This window comes from Myotis yumanensis, unplaced genomic scaffold (genome assembly GCF_028538775.1).
Source record: "Myotis yumanensis isolate MYYU_CA2020_CCGP unplaced genomic scaffold, mMyoYum1.0.hap1 SCAF_19, whole genome shotgun sequence".
Taxonomy (NCBI): domain Eukaryota; kingdom Metazoa; phylum Chordata; class Mammalia; order Chiroptera; family Vespertilionidae; genus Myotis; species Myotis yumanensis.
This window is the reverse complement of record NW_027223770.1, coordinates 2365351-2390832: the sequence shown is the minus strand read 5'-3', so window position 1 is coordinate 2390832 and position 25482 is coordinate 2365351. Positions and strand designations below refer to the sequence as shown.

The 25482-nt window shown below is 47.6% G+C and overlaps 1 protein-coding gene across 1 annotated transcript; it reads left to right on the top strand.

Annotated features, from left to right (window-relative positions):
* The first annotated feature begins 951 nt into the window (after nt 1-951).
* Nucleotides 952-25482, top strand: CRTAM (cytotoxic and regulatory T cell molecule). The gene is made up of 10 exons (XM_070399736.1): nt 952-997; nt 7857-8000; nt 10703-10858; nt 12734-12877; nt 14883-15041; nt 18189-18269; nt 20105-20188; nt 22153-22299; nt 24290-24389; nt 24995-25482. Exons 1-10 carry the CDS (start codon nt 952-954, stop codon nt 25110-25112), a joined length of 1179 nt encoding a protein of 392 aa, XP_070255837.1. The 3' UTR covers nt 25113-25482.

The following is a 25482-nucleotide window of genomic DNA, read 5'->3' as shown; positions in this document are numbered from 1 at the left end:
CTCCTCTTTTTATTCTTTCTACCTGTTGAATAGGTAACACATTTGAAAGACATTTTTGATGGATAGAATTTTCCCTACCCAAGCTCTTGACACATTTACAGACTATTAACACTCATGTCAATTAGAACCAGAAAATATTTCCTTTATAATTTTTCAAATATTACAGATTAGCCTCTATTTTCTAAACATAAATCTATTAGTATGTTGCTGTGTGTCCCTGGAAGAATGAAATTGAGTCTATCTCAATTTGTCCAATTATTGAGGATTAAATATCAAAATTATTTATTTATATATTGTCACCCCCACTAGATCACAATATCCTAAAAACAAGGATTTATCTGTCATATCTGATTATATCTTAAAACAATGCATACTAGGAGGCTGAATAGGTGAAGGGATGGATGGATGGATGATGGATGGATGGATGGACGGATGATGGATGGGTAGATTTTTTAAATGAGCAAATATGTGAATGAATGAACTCTGATCCTAATAACCATTATAAATTGTTGCCAGAATGAGAAATATAAAATATCGCCAAGGGTTCAGCCAACTTATTTAATTATAATTGTTTAATAAACTAGACAAGTACTGTGACAATAAGGTGACATTACCACACCGGGACTTTTTGACATCTCTCCCACACCTCCACCCCCCCACCTCCCAGGGGGGCTCTTGCAACTAGTTGACGTACCAGTACTACCCACGTGGGGTAGAATCATTTGTGCCACCAACACATCACTCCTCTCTCCACAGTCAAGGTGACACGTGCGGCCTGTGGATGTTCCAGCAGGAGGTGTTTGGGGGCAGCTAGCTAAGCGGGGGCTTCCAGGCCCGGGAGGCGGGCGACCCATGAGGTCACAGAGCCGCGGCCTCTCCCCTTCAAAAGAAACCACTCTGCCCTCGCCTTCAGGCTCTGAAGGAAGCCAGGGCGACAGCACCCAGCGCAGCATGTGGTGGAGAGTTTGCAACTTGCTGTTGTGGTGGTCCCTACCAGGTAAGGCCTTAGAGCTAATGTTTTCTGATGCTCATTTGACTTAATGTTTTGCCAAATCTTCCAGTCAACCAACCTCATCCCCAGAGGAACTACTATAGAAGGTAACCCAGGTAAATGTGCTCAGATGCTCCAGGGCACATCTGAGGGGAGCTAGTGCGTCTATTTAAGGGTAATGGGGACAGACGGCAAGGATTACTGCAGTGTGTGTCTCTGGGGGACCTTGTATGGCAAAATGTAACATGTGTACCAGCTAAAAGAGCATCAGCTTTGGATTTAAAATTTCCTTGCTTTAGAAGTCTTAGCCAAATAATATAACTGTTCTGAAATGCAATGTCTGTATCTTGAAATGAAGATGATAACAATGTTTGATCTACCAAACTCCCTGGATTGTTAGAAGATTCAAATTTCAAATGTGAAAGCACTTTGAAGATAGCCAAGTGCTACAGGACTCCTCATGAGGTCAGAGATAATAATGAGCACAGCGAAACGTAGTGCTTATGTCCTAAGAGCCAGTTATACTTTACATTGTATTATAATTTTCAAATTTTATTTTTGTTTTTTGATTCCAATGTAGCATTATGCAAATTAAAGACTCGGTTACCTTTTGAGCGCAGGTTACATTATTCCTGCCCAAGGTGGGGTCCCTGATTGGTTGTAACTTGTATCATATTCTTGCAGAGGAAACCACACATGAAAGTGCTGCTTGCTGGTATGTGTGTGTGTGTGTGTGTGTGTGTGTGTTTTCAAACCCTGGGCCCGGAGGTATGTTTCACAAATGCAGTTATTATTCTAAGTCTGACTCACCATAGAATTGCATCGGAAAGGCTCTATTTAAAAACTAGATTTCCTACTTTACATAGTATTTTATTTTATACACTTCAATTTGTGCCTTCTTGTTTGATCCTTGTACCCTAAGGCACTTGATAAGTATTCAATTTTGTTAATAAATAATATCAGTTCCTTTAATAACTGACTTAAAGAATAGCTACTTACATTCAGAAAAACACACATGTAGACAGCTACAATTACAATGCTTTAAATTAGTCTGAAGTTTAAAGCCCTTAACTGATCTTAACTTTTTCGGGATTCAAGTTATTGTCATGTGAAACTGCATCACAAAAATAACATTTTAAATAAAAACAGCAATGACTATGTTTTATAACCTAGGTAAACCTGACACAAGTCATTTAGGAATATACTCAAATATTATTCATAAAGAGGAGAGAGAAATATGTTTATTGTGCAATGCACAGTACTGGGTAATTTTTGTTAATTACGTTTAATTTTAGCAAAGATACTGAGATAGGTATTAACATCCCTAATTTACATATGATAAAATTTGAGGTTAAAAGAAGTTAGGTAACCTGCCCAAGTTTTCACAACTAGTTAATGATAATGTAAGTAGCAGCCTACAAAGCATGTAGTGAAAGTATTTTCTCGTGAACCAATCTGTGTACATGTATGTGTGTGTGTGTGTATGCTTATATGTGCGTGTGTGTGTGTGTACTGGGTTGTGACAGAAAATGTGTTTCTTAATGTGGATCAAAAGTTTGACAGCCACTGATCACACAGTTGGGAGATCCATTTTTGAGAAACCCCCGTGTGAAAACTCATCTAAGGCCCCAGAGGGCACCTGGCCTCACCGAGGGCTGCGTGCCGGCTGCCACTCTGGCCTGACCTTGCTCAGGCCCACCAGAGTCCCAAACAAGAAAGGAGCTGACCATGTTGCTTTCTTGGTAAAGAGGCAGCAAATCCATTTTGGCACCACTATAAAATGTCAGCTGTTTTTAGCTAATTGTATTACGGGAACATCACTCTACCTTCTAGTGTACAACTTCTAAGGCTGCGAAAAATTTATAGACCAGAGAAGTCCCATAATCTTGGAACCTACCCTCTTGTCAGGGTTGTCATTGGCATAAATAGGTGCTAGGATGGTTAAAACAATAAGAATGAAGAATGTGTCCATGAATCCCATTCCCTCTATTGTGGGTGATGAGCACCCACCCCTGTGGCCTCCACTCTGGTTACCTGACGGAGGTCGGACACAGGAGACAACAGCACAGCTGCAGGGTGAGTGGGTCCTGCTGACCCGTCTTTGGACCAGGAAAAGCCTTATGTGCACTGACACGTATTTGAGGCATTTTATTTAAAGTTGTATTGAAAGTAATTGGATTCTGACAGACTAGTTGTTTCACTTGTTATTTCATGTATTTATTCTATCTACAAAGTAGAATTGCTCCTCCTCATAACGCACTGAGGGAGCAGAGCTTGCCTCCTAACTCATCGTTCATGGAATAAGCGCTGGTTTGAGAATGACCTCGTTGCATGTGTCTGGTTTTAACTTAGCTCTAATAATTACAAAGTCAGCATCTTATTACTGCATATATACATTATGCATTTACTCATTTTTAGTCATTAATTCAACTGATACTTACAGCCTTTCTCTGTGCTGGGACCTGGCCATATGAAATGCAGGAATGGCAAACAGTTTCTCCAAGGAGAGTGTAGCCTCACCTCAGGGACAGGCTTGTAACCACTGTGTGTAAAGGGCTGTGCTAAGTGCTTGGGAGACGTCCAGTCCGAGCCTGTGGGGCCTGGAGGAGTGTCAGCAGGTCCTTGTGGGGAGGGTGGACCTAAAGACTGTTGGCAGGTTGGACAAAAGTGGTGTAATTTGAGTTGAGTCTTGAAAGAGAGAAGAAAGGTATTCTAGGCCCAGAGAACAGCTGGGATCGCAGCCCGGTGTGTCCCGAGCCTGGACCTCCCTGAGAGCAGCAATGGCCTTCTGCATGGGGCGTTCGGAAAGGAGCCTCGGCCAGTGGTGCTGAGGAGAAGGCAGGAACCTTCTGGAATTTTGGTCTGATTCTTACAAGCAATGGAGCCGTACCAAGAAGTCTAGGAAAGGAACACATGTGATCAAATTTATGTTTTAAAAAATGTAATTCTAGAAGCAGATGAGGATGATAAACTAGAAGGAGCAGAGACTAGCAGGAAGTGATTGCAGTGGCAAAGAAAGAAACCAGGGATGCCTCAACTAAAGCAGTAATAGGAGTAAAAAGTAAACAAATAAAAAGAGAGAGAGGAATAATTGATTAAAGATATGTTTTGGAGAGAGAGGGAGCCTCTCAAATCCCTGGTATGCAGTGCTGGCGCTGACGTCAATGAAGACTAGGAAGCACTGGAAGGAAGAGGTGGCACGACTGTGTGAGGTGTACGTGTGGCCTGGGGAGCAGTAGGAATAATGAGTTCCAGTTGGACACGTCCATTGAGGGTCCCTGCAGGACAGACTCTGTTCTGGAGCTTTTAATATTACCATACGCAAATCTAACCTACAAAGTGAGAAAAAGGAAGAATCCTTCGTTCTCTCTGCAGTCTGCTGTGATGACCTCAAGTGGAGGTGGAGACCACGCACTGCAATCCCACCCGGGCGAGCACTGAGGGTGCTAGGAGGGCACATGTTGTACTTGCGTGTGCTGTGCAGGTGGCCGTGAGGGCTGCTTGCCCTTCTGTTGAAGGGTGGTCACGTGCTTTGGCGTGAAGCCATCCCCCTGTCGGCACAGTTAGTTGATGGGGTGGGAAGTGGAGATGGGGAAGGTCACAGGTTCCATTTCTGTACACAAACCAGTCCCGGTGAAGAGCCCTCACAGCCTGGCTCAGCAAGGAACCTCATAGCACAAGCTGGGCACGGAGGGATGACTCCAGCCACCGCAGTAACAACCAAGCCCAGAGTCCACAGTCCACTCCATGAGCATGACCTACCAATGTGAGTGGTCACACCCAGGGAGACCTCAGTCCCTCCCCGCCGAGCCCTGCCCGTGAGCATGTGCGAGCCCCATGGAACTCTGGAGCTCAGACAGGGAACACTGGCAGGAGGACAGGCGCTCAGGCCCCAGAGAAAGGGTGCGTGTTTCTAGATCCTGCAGGGAGGAAGTGGTGAGCAGAGAAGACCCCACGCTCCAGCCCTCTGATGCAGAAGGTGAGGCTCTGACTCCAAACTTAGGTGAAAACAGTTGAACAGAGGAGCTCCAGTCAGTTTTCAGTGTCAGTGAGAGGATCATGGGGAACGGTTACTTAGAAGAGGTGTCCTGCACCTAGGTCAGCTCTCTGCCCCCCTCTCCTGTCCCGCCCTCTCCCCCCCCCCCGCCCCGCCCTCTCATCTCCCGCCCTCTCACCTGACCTGGACAAGTGGAGCAAGCTTTCAAGGCTCCCCCCCACCCCCCACAGGCTGCTCTCCTGCCTACAGTGACTTCCTGCCTCTGAATAAAGCCCGGGGTCTACATGACAACCTGAAAGACAAAGAGGCCTGTGCAGCCAACAGCAAGGCTTGGAGCAAAGAGTAAAGAGAACAACGCATTTTCTATGCCTGAAACACAGCCCCTTTCCATCTAAGCGCAGGCATCTCCAGTCGTGGTCAGTCTGGTCAGTGCCTGATCCTGAATTATAGGAGCAAACACTAACCTTAGGAGACACAATTCTCACCATGTGCTGAAAAGCCAGACAATTTAATTCCTAGGCATGTATCCCAAGCAAAAGACCATGATCCTTAAAATGAGAGACATCTCTAATAATAAAAGCATAATATGCTAATTAGACCAAACAGCCCAATGGCCTTTGGATGACCTTCCGGACGAAGCCGGGCTATGAGGGCCGAGGCAGGCCGAGGGCCAAGCCCCTTGCACGATTTTGTGCATCGGGCCTCTAGTTTATTCATAGACAGGCCGCTGATAAATCTTGCCACTCCCATCTCCCAGATGCAGGCTTCCTGTCTCCACAATCATTTTACCAAAGGGAAGCACATGGGCAACATTTCTAAATATAAACCTCGGGCCTCAAGGGTGAAACCAGGGCTGCTGATTAACACTAGTTTTTACTCTGTCATGGATTCAGTGTAGCCACTTCCTTCGTGTCTCAGTGTTCTTATTAGCAAGGGGAGAGCAGCAGTGCTGCCTGCTGCCTGCCCTGCAGTGCCAGCATGAGAGCTGGCGTTAAACCCTCTCTTAAGCTCACAGTGAACGTTCCTGTAAGGAATGAATTTTGGAGAAGTGAAAGGCATACTCACTGCCCTCCAGAAAGTTCCATCAGTTTGTGGGAAGCGAGATAATGCACAAAAACTAGAGATCAAGCAAGAATCTTGATGCCATGGCTATGGAGACAATGGGGTTAGTTCTAGGTTCAGACTCTTGGCTCAGAAGCTGTTTAACCTTAAAAAAATTCTGTTGTCACTCAAAGCCTCTCTACTAATATCCTTATTATTCAATTGTGGATTGATTCTATAGATTAGAATATTGCCAAGGACCCACCCTAAGCAGAATTCTGGAACAATTCTGGAATGGAACAGTGAATTCCCAGAGCTCTCCAAAGTACTTTTCCTAATACTTGAAATTTATCAGAAGCAAATAACTCCTTTCTTCTTTCTTTCTTTTTTTAAAATTTAAACTAATGCAGTAAGACTCATTATATTTCATGTTCACAATTTCTAACCCCACAATATTCTCATGCTTCTGGGAGTGTTTTGTACTCTCATTGATAAGAATTGTCATCCTCAGAAAAAGTATTTTTTAAATGTAAAACTTGAAGAAATAACAAACAGCAACAAAGGTGCCAGCTTGCTTTTCCTATCCCTGTCCTTTCTGGGGGGTAAACTCACAGCTGCTTCACATCAGTTGTTTGCTGTTCCCTGGGGCTGTGACGGGGGCGGGGAGCCCGTCCTCCCCTCTATCCTGATGCCTGCAAGGTGCGGGAGGCACCCATTGCTCCTTCGTAAGCCAGGCCAGGAGGCCGGGGGCCCGGGGCTCCTCACTCAGTCCGCCGAGTCCAGGGCTGCAGACTCTGCAGCGTGCAGACCTGGGTGCGACCCACTCCCAGGCCTGTGCGGCCTTGAGCCTCTCTTCCCTCATTTGTAGAGGGAGCCGCATAATTCTTCCTTCGAGGTTAGTTTGAAAGCTGTTTAACCTCTTCCTACCCTTGTCCCCCCTTCCCTCTGAGACTGGCGGTGTGGCTCAGCGATTGAGTGTCGACCAGGAGCCGAGAGGTCGCTGGTGCAATTCCGATTAAGGGCACATGCCCAGTTGGGGACTCCACCCCCAGCAGGGGCGTGCAGGAGGCAGCCGAGGGATGATGCTTCTCTCTCATCCATGTTTCTCTCGATCCCTCTCCCTTCCTCTCTCTCTAATGGTCAATAAAAACATATTAAAAAAATAAATAAATAAATGAATGAATGAATGAATGAATAAATAAATAAATAAATGTAGGTAAGAGGAACTGACGTAGGACAGAGCAAGTGCCAGTAGATGTCCAACTGTCCCCTTTTCCCATCCAGATCCCCCCACCCCCCTTCAGTCCATCTTCTCTCGCATGTTGGTGTCAGCTGAGGTCCTGTTTCTGGATGAAATGTGTATAAATACTCGAATAATTGGGGAGGTGGATTGAGGCTGAGTCCCTGCGGGTGGTAGTGGGTTCTGGAGCCAGCTGACCACACCCCTTCTCTCCTTTGTGTAAGAAGTGAGGCGCCCCGAATCCAGGGGTCTCGGTGTGCGCAGAGCGCCCCGAATCCAGGAGCCCCGGTGCGCACAGAGCCGCAGGGCCAGGCCACGGGCACAGCTTCCCTCCGCAGGAGGCGCAGGGTCTGGGAGCACCTGCCTTGAGCGGGTCCCTCCGTTTAATCCTGACGCAGGTGACCTGTCCCCCACTCCTGATTGGAGCTCAGGCGCACAGTCTTTCCCGATTGGCTAATTCAAAGGGAGGGGCTGGCCTTTGTGGTTTCCAGATGGGGCCCCAGGGAGCTGCAGGTCATGTGGCCAACATGGCAGCTGCTAGGCTGTTGTTGGACAGGAAAGATGACTGTTTATTCTCACACTCGCAGCGGCCTCCCTGAGCCCCGCGGAGACGGTGGAGGTGGAGGAGGGCCAGCCGGTGACCCTGAGCTGCGTGGCGCCCCCGGCGAAGCGCGGCCCCCTGCAGTGGCTGGCGCCCTCGGGGTTTACCATCTTCTTAAGCCAGCATCGCGGTGAGTGGAAGAACACGGATGGCCCCCTGCGCTCCCCCAGGGGTCTTCGGACAGACAAGGCGCGGAAGCCCAGGGGGGAGGGAGGGCCCTGGGAGCCCCGCCGGCTGTTCCACATGTGGCCGCCGGGGCCTCTGTACGGGAACCTCCCAGTGGCTGGGCAAGGGGCTCACAGCAGAAGCCCTTTTCCTGCCCGGCCTCGCCCCTCTCCCACATCACGGTGCCAGGCTCCGTGGCCATGGACAGGCAGCAGCACAGGTGCCCGGTCCCACACCTGCAGCTACTGCCCCCGCGCTCCCTCAGCCTCTGCACAAACTCCTCAGCGTCCCACGCCTGCATGCAAAGGGAGTCCTTTTCCGTTTTATTGAGAGACTAGAGGCCCGGTGCATGGATCCGTGCACGGGTGGGGTCCCTCGGCCCGGCCTGCGGGGATTGGCCGAAACCTGCACCAGGCCTCCGACATCCCCTGAGGAGTCCCGGAGGAGAGGGCTCAGGCCAGGCCGAGGAAGCCCACGGTGCACACACTGGGTCTTTAGTATGCATATGAAACCTTTGGTTAATCTCTTCCTGCCCTTGTCCCCCCTTCCCTCTGAGACTCATCAGTCTGTTCCATGTTTCCATGCCTGTGTATTGAGAGTCTGCCCCCTGGTGGTCAGTGTGCACTGTAGCTGCTGGTTGAATGGTTGAGTGGTCGAACAGTCGGATACTTAGCATATTAGCCTTTTATATATAGATTATTGACATATAGGTTTCAGGTGTACAACGTAATGATTGACATGAGTATATATTCAATAAGTCTGATTAGCATGCATCCCCTCACATAGTTACATTGTTGTTGCCTGCAGGATTCTTAAACATCTATTTCTTTCATCTCTGAGAGCAGGATTCTAACCCTCCTCTTCATACTGAGGTCATTATATATCCCCACTCAACATTTCCAAGGCCACATGCTTGGAACGTCTTCAAAACAGCAAACTTCATTCTGCCTTTGACAAGCAGAGCCTCTGACAATGTAACAGGCTCTGAAACCATGAAGCATTGATGTGGTAGGTGTAGAATAACTGAGTATACTTATTTCAAGCTAAATGAACCACGAAGGCCAGATTCCAATACTATTGTTAAAAGTTCTGACCGAGAAACTTTATGTAGAGACTAGAGGCCCAGGGCACAGATCGGTGCACGGGTGGGGTCCCGCTGGCCCTCCCCAATGGGGGCTGATGGGCCTGGCCAGCCAGGGGTAGGGAACTCAGGAGGTTGGCCGGCTGGACCCACCCCCGATCAGGGGGGGCCAATCGAGGGCGGGGCCGGCCAGGGGGAGGGGCTGCGGGCAATTGGGGCTGCAGTGTGCGTCACAGCGACTGGTCATTTTGGTCATTGGGGTCATTCCTTCATTCCAGTCACTTGGCTTTTATATAGAGACAATGCTGTTACCTACGCCTTCGGATGTTTGGTTTTGGGCTTCTTAAGGTGATGGCATGACCAGATGTCTCCCCAGGAGGCCTGGATCTAGCTGGGTGGTTCCCCGTGCCCCAGTACATTGTTGCTGTAAATGGGGAAAGGGGGCAGGGGGACCCTGGCATGTAGTATGCAGAGAGGCTGGGATCAGGGGTCAGGGGTCAGGGGTCAGGGATGCATTTAAACTCCGAACAGTGCACAGAACAGCCCCCACGACAAGGAATCAGGGACTCAAAAGTCGATAGTGCTGAGGTGAGTTCCTGCTTCTAGTTCATCTGACATCGGGAGGGACACAGTGTGGTTCTGGATGAGAAATAGCTTTCCTTGCTCAGGCATTCTTGGTTTAACAGTTCTAGGCTTGTTCATATTATAAATCTCAACAGAAAAGAAAAAAAAGAAAGGGAGGGAGGGAGGGAATGAGTGAGGCGGGAGGGAAGAGGGAGGACTGGTTAGCTGAGGGCCTCAGACTGCGATGGGCCTCCCCATAGAACCGAGAGGAACAAACACCTGGAAGGACTAAGTCATAATTTGGGGGGAACTTCAAATAATAATGAACTTTTAAAAATAAGAAGCACCCAGCTGGAACAATGAATACCAATGCATTTATTTTACGTTCTTCACACTCATTCTGACAAGACAACATCAAATGAATCATATTTCAAAAGGTAAATCATAGTGGGGCATTTTTTTTAAGCAAACACATCCTTTAAAAAAACACACTTTTTTTTTAAAATTTTTTTGAGAGAGAGAGAGAGAGAGAGAGAGAGAGAGATGGATGTGAGAGTGCCTCCTGCGTGCTCCCCTGGGGCTGGGCCTAAACCCAGCATGTGCCCCAACCGGGAATCCAACCTTTGGGTTCACGGGACAATGCCCAACCAGCCGAGTCACACCAGCCAGGGCTAGTGGGGCGTTTTTCACAATGTGATGTCTAAAATTCTGTAAAATTCTCCTGCCACCTGAGCCGTCCACCAGCATAGTGTTCTTAATTTCCTACAAACAGAAATAAAGCAAATGCTTATTTCACAGATACCAGGATCAGCATATTTTATTTCCTATTCTCATTTCAAGCTAAGGGGGAGGCATCCAGCTGGTAACACTAGAATTTGTAAGTCAACTCAACCCAAGATGTGATATTTGTTCCTTTAAAGTGTGGAAATCAAGAGCTATTCCTGCGAATAATCCATCCACCAAGAATCTATATTCATCTGGTACTTTTCCTCATAACGTGCTCTCCCTCTCCCCCCATACAGCTTTAAAAAATACCAAATACCAGCTTCTTCATCACTCCTCCAAGGAGCTCTCCATCCGTGTGGCCAATGTGACTCCGCACGACGAAGGCGTGTACACGTGTTTACACTACAGCCGCTCCGTGAGGACAACAAAGGCGGTGAAAGTGGTGGTGCTGGGTGAGTGCCTCACAGCAAGGCGCCAGGTGGGAGCGGGGCGCCAGGAGGGAGCGGGGCGCACAGGAGGGAGCGGAACATTACATGTCTTTTCTAAACTTAACATTTTAGTTTTAAAAGGTTCCCTCCAGCTATGACCTGGGCACCTCTGCTATCTTTTGTTGGGAGGAAACAGAAAGGAACACTTTGAGTTGCAAGCCCTTAGATCAGCGGTTCTCAACCTGTGGGTCTCAACCCCTTTGGCGGTCGAATGACCCTTTCACAGGGGTCGCCTAAGACCATCCTGCATATCAAATATTTACATTGTGATTCATAACAGTAGCAACATTACAGTTATGAAGTAGCAATGAAAATAATTTAATGGCTGGGTCACAACATGAGGAACTGTATTTAAAGGGCCAGAAGGTTGAGAACCACTGCCTTAGATTAAAATGTGAATTCATGAAATTTGTCTTTGGACTCAACTAAGTTTTCTCTCCCAGGAACTAAAAAAAAGAGAGTTAATATTTGATGACCTGTGACTAGGCTCCAGGGTATCAGAGGTGAACTGGGCACCACCTCTGCTCACAAGGCCCTTGCACACTCGTTCTGGAGGGCAAAGTGTGTGTAAAGAAAGTAGAGCATTATGGCAGCAATGAAGTCAGATGTGACTGCACTGGAAAATCAGCTCACATCCTCTGCCCAAACCATTTCCTCTCTCTTGCAGGGGGTGGGGGTGGGGGTGTGGAGGGGGGACTGGAGGAGGAAGGACAGCCTCCTGACCCAGCAGACCTGGCTCAGCTCTGGGTGTCAGTTTTTTCAGGCTCACGTCCACTATCTTTACCTGCCGGCTTTCTCTGTGGCAGAACAGCTGAATCAACAACGTAATTCCCCATGTCATACCAATGAACTCACGCTTCTCTTACTGAGTTAGTATGTGCGGTGCCGTCTGTAAAGTAATGGCATGGTGACAAAGTGTCAGGAAAGGGGTGGCTCCTGGGGCAGACCCATGTGCTCAGCCCAGGCCTTCTGTCCCCCTCGCTGGCCACCGCACAGCACTCCGCTCAGGCTGTCTGTGTGTCCTGCTGGCAATCATAGCACCTGTGCACACCTCCGTCATTGCACTGTAACACGTGATCCTTTTCCCCACGTGATCTTTTCATGAACAGTTTGGGGTGGAGTCTGTCACTAGACTACTAGTTCGGCATTTAACACATGGAACCACACTTGGCGCTGGCTTTCCAACGCCTGGATGGCAGGTGGATGCGTGAATGAATGTGAAGAGCGCAGGTCTGGACCAACGTGTGAAGTAAAATGGGGAGAGCAAGAGTCTAACTGCAAAGTATGTCCAAGGCAGGAGCAGGAAGAAAGAGACCCAGGAGCCCTTTGTAAGACACATGGTCTTTGATGTTGGAAGAGAGAAGTAACTTGTGGTGAAGTGAGTCATAGACTCAGGAAGTTTAGAGCTTAAACAGCCAACTTACAACCCAATTTCTTCCTGTCACAGACCAGGAAATTGATAAACCAAAACACCGGACAACTAACCCAAGTCCTTACAACTATTTGGTGACAAAGGTGGAGGGAGAATTCAGGACTCTAGTCCTCACCTAGTGCTCAACCAATCAGCACAGTCCTATATCAAAGGTGAAGCATTGCTTTTGTAAGAGAGTCAGTTTGGGGATTCCCAGGGACTAACCACATGCTGGGCAGCAACCACCTGACTCTCGCCAAGTAGCTGCGCAGGCACAGCAAACTCTTAACTCTGTTCTGGGAGCGGTCAGGTGGAGATATGCCACGACTCAGCCCAGACCCACAGTGACCCCGTGTGAGCAGGCTCCGGGCTTCCTGAGATATGCAGACCAGCTAACTCAGCACAGAAAACTCGTTTTTTTTTTCTAGCAACTCCTCTCAAGTCAACCCTGGAAGCCTCCATTATCAGAACGCAAAACAGGGAAGAGCAGGTGGCACTGACGTGCTCCACGGTGAGGAGCAGGCCCCCCCCACAGATAACCTGGCAGCTGGGGAACCACACGGAGCTCCCAGGTGAGTGCAGACCCTTGGCTCCCCTCCGGGTTTACCTACTAAATTTCTGAACGATTCTGTGGATGGTTTGGCGCCCCCTGGTGGCAGGAGGAGTCAGAAAACACCATTCAATAATTTTCTGTTCCTTATAACCAATCGCTGTGATGTTTTAATCTTGGAAGGCTAATCACAAATAACATTATAACACTAGAGGCACTCAGGGTGCGGGAGGTCCCTCAGCCCAGCCTATGTCCTCTTGCAGTCTGGGACCCCTCGGAGGATGTCCACCTGCTGGCTGAGGCCTGCTCCCTGGGGGATTGGGCCTAAGCTGGCAGTCAGACATCTCTCTGGCATCCCAGTAACCCTCGGGGGATGTCCACTTGCCAGTGGGGAGCAGGCCTAAGCTGCAGTCGGACATCCTTGGCGCTGCTGAGGAAGTGGAGAGGCTCCCACCACCACCGCTGTACTGGCAGCCATCAGCCTGGCTTGTGGCTGAGCAGAGCTCCCCCTGTGGGAGCACACTGACTACCAGGGGGCAGCTCCTGCATTGAGCATCTGCCCCTTGTGGTCAGTGTGTGTCATAGTGACCAATCATTCCCAGTCGTTCTGCTGGTAGGGTCAGTTTTCATATTACCCTTTTATTATATAGGAGAGGCCTGGTGCACGGGTGGGGGCTGGCTGGTTTTCCCTGAAGGGTGTCCCGGATCAGGGTGCGGGTCCCTGCTGGAGTGCCTGGCCAGCCTGGGTGAGGGGCTTATGGCTGTTTGCAGCTGGTCACACCCCCTTCAGGGTGGGGGTCTCCACTAGGGTGCCTGGCCAGCCTGGGTGAGGGGCTGAGGGCCGTTTTCAGGCTGGGAAAGCCCCCCCTCACCTCCCGGCAACGGAAACTCCCAACCTCTCCTTTTTTTCTTTTTTCTTTTTTTAATCTGGGATTTATTTACCTTCTATAATTGAAACTTTGTAGCCTTGAGAGGAGCTCAGAGCCAGCCAGGGTGGGCAGGAGAGAAGCCTCCTGCTCGATCCAGCTCCGTGGCCATTGCCAGCTGAAAGCCGGTATCTGGGGTTTATTTACCTTCTATAATTGAAACTTTGTTGCTCTGAGTGGAGCTCAGAGCTGGGCCATGGCAGGTGGGAAGCTTGGCTTCCTCCATCATTGGGGCAACCAAGCCTCCTGCTCACTCCAGCTCCGTGGCTGCTGGCCGCCATCTTGGTTGGGTTAATTTGCATATAGTTGCTCTGATTGGCTGGTGGGTGTGGCTTAAGGCATAGCAAAGGTACAGTCAGTTTGCATGTTTGTCTTTTATTAGTGTAGATGTTTTGTGCAAAGCAAGGTAGAAATCTAAAATGTGATGTTTATAATAGCATCTTAAAATTTGACAACATTTTATAAAATAAAAGACAAAATGGAGCTATTACCTGTGAGCATAAGCTTCTTACTAGGCATAACATTGAAAGCACATTTAACATGCTGCATGGCCTTTCTTATACGGGGCAGAACAGTGTCATACCCTCGATGACAGTAAGTAATTATGTAACAGAATCTAAGCCTCAAGCTGCTGATGGAAGCGGGTAACTGTCACACGTAGAAACGGTTTGAGCTTGTTTCTATTTCAGCAGCGTTACACGTGGTTTGACATCATCATGGTTCTTAGAGCTGAAGGACCCTTTCTCGCGGGGAAACCGCGGCCAGTGAGCCCCCTGCAGCTGGCCCAGCTGCTCCAGCGCCGCTTGTTTATTCAGTGGAAGGCTCACGCCTCCGGGTCCTGCAGGAGGCCAGCTGTCCTCGCCCAGCAGGCACGCCTGGGGGCTGTCAGGAGGGCAGGGTTGATAGGAACCTCTCGGCTGTGGTCACCGCTGCCCTCTGTGGCGAGGCCAAGCACACGCAGCAGCGGCCTGGTCTGTGGTCAGAGCGAGGGTAGGAGTCTCACAGGCTGGCAAGAGGGCCAGGCCTGGTTTCTGAGAGCCACACCCACCAGGAACCGCCGGCCGCCGTGGCCTGGCCTCACGCAGCGCCTGTTGCCCGTAGGGGACACCTCGCACGCCTTTGACAGCGACCGCAGGGCCTGGAACAGCAGCAGCGCGCTCAGGGTCCCCGCGCGCCGGGGCTCCGCGGTGGACTGCGTGGTGCGCCACAGGGGCCTCCGCGGAGGGCGGCTGGTGGTCTCCTTCCGGTTTGAAGATCTGGGTAAGAACTGATGACGTCTGTCATCATTTTAACTTTCCTCAGTGTTACACTACCAAACCCAATGGAACGAAGCTCCCTTAGCAAGTTCTCTTAATGATGGAAGCTTCTCCAGCTGGGCAGCCCCTGGCAGCTTTTCCCACACCCCTCACCCCCACCCCTGTACCCCACCCTGGTCCGCTGCCTGGCCCGCGTCACACGCTCACAGTGTCAGTTGGCTTTCTGATCATGACATCACATAGGCACAGTGCCACGCTGGCTTTCTGATTGTGACGTCACATGCGCACAGTGCCACGCTGGCTTTCTGATTGTGACGTCACATGCGCACAGTGCCACGCTGGCTTCCTGATCCTGACGGCCAGGTCACGGGACGTGCCTCGTTGTAGCGCAGTCCTGTTTCGGGGAGATCATATGAACCCCACCGCGCCTTTATATGTGACCCTATAGGAGATCATACGAACTGAAATCCATCTAACGTGTCTGTATCATTTGATGTGAACATGAGGCACTCACTTAGGGACATTGTCATGATTATTCTTTAGATGTTAAAACTGTTTTGGAAGATTTTAGTTTAATCATGTTAATATTCTGAGCAAAAGACAAGATAACAATAAAAATCAACAAAACATCAAGTGTTCAACCCGAAGAGGAGTTGCTTCCATTTTCAGAATCTCTAGTCTCCGACTCCTTGGCCGTAAGTGGAAGAAATACTTTTTACGCGACAGAACCTTTTGAGCAAGAAGCACCCTCTGAGGAGGAGCCGAGTCCCGCGTGGTCCCAGCGCGCACCGTGGGCCAGGCCTCTCTCAGGGGAAGCGCCTGGGAACCGCTCCCTGCGCCAGCGAAGCAGGAGCGTCCTCTGTGGTCCCCGGAAGCCAGTGCCCTGAAAGGCCCCTGCTCCCGGACCTGGGAGCTGCCCCTGGCTCCCCGCACCCCTCGCCGCCACCGCGCCCACCCCACCGTCGCTTCCATCAAACCGCAAGCGCTCCTTGAGGGGCTGCCTTTGGGAGGCTCGGACCCACAGCCTGCGGCAGGGCTGTCACCTGACGCAAATATTGGGCCTCCGGGCCCATCGCCCATTGCCCAAGGGCGGAGGGAGCACAGGGCAGGCGGGGCCACGGGAGGTCAGGAGGAGAAGGGAGACTGGATGGAGCTGATGCTCCTGAAAGGCGCGATTCTGAACCAGAGCACCCGCAGCCCGCAGCTCGAAGCTCAGCTCGGAGCCTCACCTGCGAGAAGGCACAGCAGCAGCGGCGCTGACCCCCCAGGGACCGACTTCATCTCTGCAGCCTCCAAAGGCGGAGTCCTGATGTCCTACCGCTTATTTGACGATGGGATCAAAACAGAAAGTTGAGCAACTGTGGAGCTAACTTTTTAATAGTATTTAATCTTTTTAAATTTGAATTTAAATAGTCGTGGCAGCTGGTGGTGCTGCATGGACCAGCCGAGGGCTGTGGCATCTGATCAACCAGAAGAAGTCTCCAGTCCCACCATCAGCTCTCTGAAGCGGTTTGTGCAGCAGCTTGCCAACTGAGAGGATAAATCCAGTTTAATATCTATGCACTCCAGTTTATTTTATTATTTTGGGGGGACTCCAGTTTATATATATTCATGCATAAAACAGGTTCTGTAGATATAGATGCATGCAACATAGAAAATATAGAAATATTGCCTATGTATGTATATATGGTTTTTAATTTTTTAATTTATTTTTTAAAAATATATTTTATTGATTTTTTACAGAGAGGAAGGGAGAAGGATAGAGAGTTAGAAACATTGATGAGAGAGAAACATCGATCAGCTGCCTCCTGCACACCCCCTCCTGGGGATGGGCCCGAAACCAAGGCACATGCCCTTGACTGGAATCGAACCTGGGACCCTTCAGTCTGCAGGCCAACACTTTATCCACTGAGCCAAACCAGTCAGGGCTGTATATATGGTTTTTATATATACATGCATTATTATATATCTAACAACATATATAATGTGTATATATATATATATATACATAGCCTGTTTTGTACATAAACATATAATTATCTAATTTTACATAGTATACATTATTCTAGAAGATCTTAATCATGGATACATTTTATCCCATGTGTCCCCAATATTTCCCATATGTTGCTCTTCTTGTCATTTTCTTCTAGTACTTCTAGTTGCCTCACTTTCAAGCATTTTCCTCTTTTCCTTGCCAGCAACTCTCCTGTTTCTTCGATTTTCTCTGGTGTCTTTGTGGTCGCCGAGTTCGTTTACCTTCAGTCCATGTCACTATTTCTCTAGTGTTTCCCTAGTGGTTCTTCTTCCTTTTCTTGGTGCTCTTGTATGCAATTCAGGCTATTTTTTTTTAACAGTTTTCAAAAATTTTTAATGTTTGATTAAAACAAGAAGACACTAAAACCAGGGAACCCTTTGATTAAATGAAGTTCTCATAGATTTCATAGGGACATACCTCTTGTCATCTATCAGTATTTGCAAATTGACAGAAACCTTTTTATACGCTCCTTGGGTGCAGGCCTAGTCACAGACAGCTCAGAGCTATGCTAAGCGGGCCTCTAGAAACATTTCTAGATACTGTTTTATATTATACAATTACCATCTAGTAAGCACTGTGCTTAACAAATAGCCAGCATAGTGCTAAACATGTGGCATGAATTAATTCTCACAGAAAACGCCACGAGGTAAATGCACTTAGTATCTTCATATTCTAAGTATTAAGAAACTGAGCATTCAAAACATTAGGCATCTTATTCAGATTCACTCAGCAACAAGCAAGTAAAGCATTGGAACCCAACCTGTCTGAGCCTGATCCAAAGCCACCTAAGAGCGAGTGGCTAGGTGTGTGAGTGGTTAGATGATGACAGGCAGGGGGCGGCAGGGAGAGACGAGTGGAGAAGGCAGAGACCCTTTGCCCCCGGTGCCAGATGCTCCTCCCCAGAGGTCACAGGCTGCACCCTGAAGCCTGGGAGCTGGGCAGCCGGGGACCACAGGGTCACACACCAGCCGCGAGCTACAGAGCAGCAGCTCTGAGGTGTCTGCAAAACCCCCGTGAGCAGGTAGCAGGTGAATACATCCTCCACCCTGTGCAGTGAGCACGCTGTGGGCAGGCTTGGTCTTCATCGTGGCAGAATTTTGTTTTTCCCTTTTCTAGTTACTGGTCAAGAGGCGGCCTCAGATGCCCCAGGGAAAAGCTCTCCGTCCTCACAATATGCACCGCAGGCCGCTAGCACTGGTGAGTGTCGAAATCATTCCAACTTTAAAAATCCTGCCTCTTTGGGAACTCGGCTTTCCAATAAGTTTTAAGAAAGTGGTGTTTTGTTTTGTTTTGTTTTGTTTTGTATTGTAACAAGACCATTCAGGACTCTCTCCAGCTTTATGGTGACTGGAGAAGTGCCATAGTTAACCATTGAGGGTTCAGAGTAGCTAACACCTTGTAAGCTTTCTCTCTCTCTGTCTCTCTCTCTCTCTCTCTCTCTCTCACACACACACACACACTCTTGTGACATTTGCATGTCCACTGTGGAGACTCGTTTCTTTGCTTTTCCATCTAGAATAGACCAAAAACAAAGAGCAAAGGAGCAGGACCTGGAGATTTGATGTTTCTTATCATCAAGTAACAAAGTCACCTTTGAAAGTTCGTCACTTACTTGGTTGTCAAAAACTCAGATAGTTTTAATGACAAAATTGAACTATAAATGCAGAAGAATGCAGAAAGCCTACATTATAATTTGTAGACAGTGAGCCCACTCGCTGGTGAACTCTGGACAATGATCACATATGTCAGTTATGTTTTCTCTCACTCAGCTTAGCATCTGGTAACAGCCAGTGCTGAGAAAGTGCAGTACAGCCACCGGGGGCAGGATGCAGGCGGCCATGGTGCGGTGAGCGCCACTGTGAGCCTCGCCCAGAGGGGCTGCAAGTCCGACTCTTGCGCTTCAGAGGCGTCTGTAACAGTGCGATTGGTGGGATAAGTGCTCTCATAGCATCATCACATGCACACTTCTGAGTATCAGATCACACTAAAAAATTGCTCATCTTGAATCATATTTGAAAGTAAATGTTTGGGGGTTTTAAACTGATAAATACACTGTGTACCATATAGTTTTTTGAAGGACAATGGAAATTGAAAATATGAAGTGGAATAGCCACATCATTTGCTTCATAAGCCAATATTTTTATAAATGTTTAGAATCTAGTTGTCTTTAAATTGGCTGACACCACTTAACAACTCAATTTTCTGCTCTGCCTTTTCATATATAAGAGTTTAAAAATGTGGTTTCTAAAACTCCTTTCAGTTTTCAATTTTTACAATTTTATTTACTGTTAACAATAGCCATTTTCTGTAGGAGAATAGGTGGTTTCATTCCCTTGTGTAATGGGCTAAAAAGCCAGAGACTACAACGGGAAAAACTTAGGGAGGAGAAACAACAAAATCAGGAAAAGATTGTTGTGACTTTTACAAACTGTCTCCTCTAGCAAAGGCACCTTGTACATCCCTCTCCTGGGGGTGGGGACACACATAGGTTTGAATGACAGCCGAGCCCACTTCTAACATCGAGTCATTGCTTTGTGCATTTCAGGCTCAGGTTTCCCATCCATAGAGCTCGGACGCCTCCTTCACTGTCCAGGTGTCTCCGGAGGCATCCTACAGGCCTTCTCACCGATAGTCCTGGTTCAGGAAGGAAGTGCACATAACGGCTTTATGTTGGGCTCTGTCTTTCAACGTTGACTCCGCCACTGCTTTGCTGCAGGACTTTAGATGATTTATTTACATTTTCTAAAACTCTGCTGCCCCAGAGCTGTGGTCAGAAATAACATGTTCAGTCTAAGGCCTGGTATAAAGCAAATGTTCAAAACACATTAACCTTCAGAAAATAATGCAAAGTAAGCCAGACCATTCACCTCTATTTGGGGAAAACATCTGTCGTTCAGAAGTGACCTCATTGTTCTTAGTGAGCATCACTAAACTTGGTTGCCAAAGCTGTTTGCTGCTTCTGGGTGACCTTGTGTGGATATACACACTCTATATGCACAGTCGGAGGCATACGTCCTGTGCTCTCACTTTAGTTGCAGCGATGGAAGATTTTAGTACATCAGCGACGGACAAGGAAGAGGAAGAACAAACCACTCAAGACCCCGACTTGACCACTGGTAAGTGTCCCCCACCACCTTTAGAATAAACACTTGACATTTTAACCTCTTAACCAGTAAGTCCAATGGTTTTTTCAGTTCTCATTCCTCTTGACTTTTCCGTTGCTCACATCACTGCTCCCTGACTCAGCTACCTCCTGCCTCCCTGGTCCGTTGCGTTTGCTGCCACTCCTGTGCCCATTAGCTGACTTCCCTCCCTCCTGTCACTTCCTGTACGTAGACGTGTTTCTGATTTTACTTCCCCATCCTTGGTTCTTTCCTTAATGCTTAAAGAGTTGACCCATTCCTAAGACTGTCCCTGATGCCACCAGGCAGGAGATTTCGTACTTGTATTTCCAGAACATTCTCCTGAGCATTAGTCCCTGTTTCATCCCATTTCCTACATTTCTCAAGCTGAATTTCCTGCCAAGTCCTCAAATTCAACATTGCTAACCACTGAGCAACCTCTGTTCCCACAAAATCAGCTCAGGCCCAAATTACGGTGTCCTCCTTCATGACTGTCTGTGCATGTGTATGTGTGTGTGCGTGTGTATGCATGTGTGTATGTGTGTATGCATGTGTGTGTGCACACATGCATGTGCGTATATACACATACATATGAAACCAGGGACTTCTGAGTCATTTCTTTCAGGTATTTTGATCCTGACCCTCATCATCTCCTGCATGCAGTATTATAACTTCAGCTTTCCTTCTGTCATCCATTGTGAGCACCTTACCATCCAAACATCCCTTACCATCCAAACACACCTGTGTTCAGGAAACCTCCGTGGCTCCTGAGCATGAGCCTTAAACCTCCCCCTCCATGGAGTGCACTCTGCCTCCGCCCTCTGCACTTCTGTCTCTGTAAAGTCCTGACAAGAATACATTTTTCTGAAAACATCTTGCTTAGATTGCCCTGCCCTCACTTATCCTAACTCGCCCCACTGAAAGGAAAGAACTCTCCACTCCTCTCCTGACCCCTTTTCAATGTAAATTTCTTCATTGGCACTTTCCTGACTGAACCCCTGAACTCAGTATAATAGTGACACGTGTGGATCTACGTTTTGGCATAGATGGCTTACTTCTTTTTGTTTTTATTAATCTACTAGAGGCCTGGTGCACAAAATTCGTGCACAGGTAGGGTTCCCAGGCCTGGCCGGCACTCATTCGCACCTGCCTTGGCTAGCCTAGCGCCACCCACTTGCTGGCCCCGCCTCCCACCGCTGATTGGGGTGTGCAGGCTGGGAGCAGCTCCTGTGTTGAACCAAGGTGGTCTGTGCACATCATAGCGATCAATCATTCCACCATTTGGTCAATTTGCATATTAGGGTTTTATAGATAGATTTGTTTACACACATGGAGAACTATCCCTGAACGATAGGGGTGTGCCTGCTGCAGTCCCAGGCATGGCATTCCACACAGAGCCCACACTTCTTATTGCTTGTTGGTTGGGCTGAGGGGGCCAGGACATTAAGCAAAGCCAGAGCCCATGGAATCAGAATTCTAGGTTTAGGAAAGACCTTTACGGGCTCATTGAGTTTATTTCCAAATGCCTTCATGTAAGACCACATTCAACCTAATCAAGATGAATAAATATTCATTTTATTTGTATAGTTTTTTAAAATTAACAATCTCTCGTGCTAAACCACGCTTTGCTAAAAAAATTATTCCTTACAGCTAATTTGAATCCCGACTATCATTTAAGTCAATATTCTCACATGTTTTCCCAAGAAATGAAAAATAACTAGTTCAATACCTATATAACTTAAAAACCTTTTCCAAATTATCCCACAAAATTACTTTGTTTATATTCTTGCTTTCAGAGAGTAAATAGTATGAATCTTTTTACCTTCAGGGTAAAGCTCTTTGTCTCTTCATCTGAGCTGCCTATTAGCCTACCTACCCTATCTTTTGGAAGGGTTGTGTGTACTCCCCAGTGAACAAAACCCCTCAAACCATCTAAAATCCGTTCATTTTCCTTATAGGTGCACATCCTCAGTATGATGGGTTGGTGAGGAGGAAAAGCGGCATACTGCTGCTCACACTCGTGTCCTTCCTCATTTTTATTCTCTTCATTATCGTCCAGCTTTTCCTAATGAAGCTTCGGAAAGCACACGTGATCTGGAAGAAAGGTGAGCTGCCTAGAGCCAGGTGGAAGCACAAGATGCTGAAACAATTGGTTGCAAACAGGAGAATTCTGTCAATTAGAGCTTTTCTGTTATTTGATGTGTTGTCACTTAAATACTAGTAAGCAACTCTTTGCCTTAGGCAGTGGTTCTCAACCTTAGCTGCACATTAGAATCACCTGGTAATCTTTTTAAATCCTGATTTCCGGGCCTCATCCTCCGGAAATTCTGTTTCTTTGTTACTAATGTTGTGGCCCCATCCCATAACAAAGAAACAGAATTTCCGGAGGATGAGGCCCAGAAATCAGGATTTTAAAAAGATTCCCAGGTGATTCTAATGTGCAGCCAAGGTTGAGAACCACTGCCTTAGAGTAAGTAGAGAATTTGAATCTCCAGGAACTATAGTGAAAGAGTGCAAAACCTAGAGAAACTAGAGCAGCTCCAGGAACTGGAATTATGGTATAAAAGTGTCTATTCACAAAAGGATACAAAAAAAGAGAGCTCATTCATCCATGCGTCCATCCATCCATCCATCCCTTGATCCATCCATGAAATAAGCATTCACTGAGCAGCTACTGTGTGCCATGCAATGGGGATACATCTGTCAACAGGACAGACCAGGCCCTACTCTCACAGAGTTCTTCTTCCAGGAGTGGGCAATCAAAGCTTTAGTCCCATTTTGAAAGAATGCACTCAACTTCCCTCAACCATATGTTAGTAAGTTTTTTTTCTAAGCATTCTGATTAAAAAGTTATTGGAAACAAAAAATATATTATACTAGTGACCTGGTGCACAGATTCGTGCACATTGAGGCAAGTGTTCAGTAAATCAGATTCAGGGTTGACAGTGGCCCAGCAACAAAATAACCCATGGCCGAAGGTGGAATCTCGCGGCCCTACAAGGAATCAGGCTTCCTCCTCTCTGGTTTCAAGGTGTGTCACCTGAGAACTGAGAACCGCCGCTGCCAAGTCACTGCAGCTCAGCAGCTCCTGTGTTGAGCATCTGCCCCTGGGTGGTCAGTGTGCATCATAGCCGCTGTTCAGATGGACACATAGCATATTAGCCATATATATCTATATCTATATCTATATCTATATCTATATCTATATCTATATCTATATCTATATATATCTAGTATAGAAAAATACCTGTTAAAATACATGGACTCAACATCTATCAGAGCGAGAAGGGACCTTAGAAATTATCCAGAATAACCCATTGATTCAATTCATTCCATAAATGTGTGTCTGGACTAAATCCCCTCCTTAATTCTGAGCAGTTTCTTAGCCCTGTGCCATTTAGCACAGTGGCCACAACATGGTGGTTGAGCGCTTGAGCTGTGGCTAGTCCCTCCTGAGCTACACTGTAAGGATAACTCACACCCCATTCTGAAGGCTCAGCACACACATACACGCACACGTGCGCACAAGAATACAGCATATCTAATAATAATATATTGGGTCTACCAGCTAAATAAAATATATTACTAACTCAGTTTCACCTGCTTCATGTTACTCTTTGAGCATGGCTACTGGAAAGCTTAAAATTGCATGTGAGACTTGTGCTATCCTGCTATTGGACAGAGGACTCATTGTATCTCCAGGCAAAATCCCACGAGTAGACGTAGAAGCAGGGGCTGGCTGTTCTGTGTACCTGCACAACAGGAAGTGCCATCATATTGTTTCAGAATCTCCCACGGATGCCTCATTCCCAGTTTTTAAGGGCTATTGATTGTTCTTTCCCAAAGGATAACATTTGAGCCCCAGCTGCTGTCATGCGACTTCTACAATTCGTATACCACCTCCCACATACCTGTGGGACTCAGAGCAAACAATGAAAATGATTGGCTGAATGAATGAGGACAGGAGGTCTGGGAGAGGAACGATAACTCCACTGCTGTACAGAAACAGAGGCATCATGTTACTCAAACATACGTTTCTCATGTAGATGATGCCTGTGGCGCCTGAAATTAATAAGTTGGTTTCTTTTCTTGCAGAAAATGAAATTTCAGAATACACTCTAGAAAGTTACAAATCGAGGTCAAATCATGAAGAAACATCATCCCAGGAGAAATATGGCCAAAGTAAGTCAACCATGTGACCGGAGGTTTGAAAAATGAGGCTCATTGATTTGTTGTGCTTAAGGGGGAGCGCAAAAATAAAAATTTGATTTTTAGGACTAGAAAAATTGATTTTTAAAATCAATCAGGATTTTAAAAAGATTCCCAGGTGATTCTAGTGTGCAGCCAAGGTTGAGAACCACTGGCCTAGAGAGCATCCCCAGGGTTGCCTGGCCAGTGGAGGCACACTTTCGCAGGCTCTGAGATGCCCTCTGGGCCGCCCGCCTCTGAGCGCAGAGTGGCACAGCCCCAAACACTCTTTTCCCCAGAAGCCCTGCTACTTACAGTATGAAATTCTGCTGAAGGCAATGCGTTTGCCCCAGCAACACGTTATTTTGTAGCAGAAATGTCCATATATTGTATTTCAATTGTATCATTTTTATTTAACAAGATCTTTTAAAAGTTAGATGATAACAATACATTCATATCATTTATATGCATTTGTGCATTTCAGACTCAATTTTTAAGACATTAACATCTGGACCCAAACATACCGCGTGCAGTGTTTCAAATAAAGGGTGCGGTGCTGTCCAGGATAAATGCTCACCTCCCACATGTTTTTCTCCCAGCGCCCCGTCCTAGGCGCTGCATGGACTACATCACACAGCTGTGCTCAGAAGCGAAAACAAAAGGGAAGGAACACACGCAGCAGGCGAAGTTAAAGAGAGGGCACGCGCGTGTGCCAGAGAGCGTCGTGTAGTGCCCTGCGGTGGAGAGCGTGGCTCGCGGTGGGGAGCGTGGCTCCCGGAGGCGTGGCCAGCACCGGGCAGCGGCGGGAGGAGCCCAGCCTGTGGCAGGAGGAACCTGCGCTGAGTGCCACGCAGGACGGTGTCTTCCTCTGAATCAGCCCGACTCAGAGCAGCGAGACAGGACTGAACATGGACCGAGGCTGCGCCACCTGTGGTGCCTGACACTACTCCAAAGCAGGAAGATGCTGCCGAGCCTTGGACTGGCCAGTGGGACCCACAACAGGGTGCTGTGATGGGAACAGGTTTTAGATGGAACTAGTGAAACTACTTAAAGAAATTGAAAATCTTTCTGGCCCAGCCTGTGTAGCTCAGTGGTTGAGA

Coding starts and splice junctions, on each gene's coding strand:
- CRTAM (XM_070399736.1), top strand. CDS start 952: ATGTGGTGGAGAGTTTGCAACTTGCTGTTGTGGTGGTCCCTACCAG. Junction 998..7,856: donor GTTGTGGTGGTCCCTACCAG/GTAAGGCCTTAG, acceptor TCACACTCGCAG/CGGCCTCCCTGAGCCCCGCG. Junction 12,878..14,882: donor GAACCACACGGAGCTCCCAG/GTGAGTGCAGAC, acceptor TGTTGCCCGTAG/GGGACACCTCGCACGCCTTT.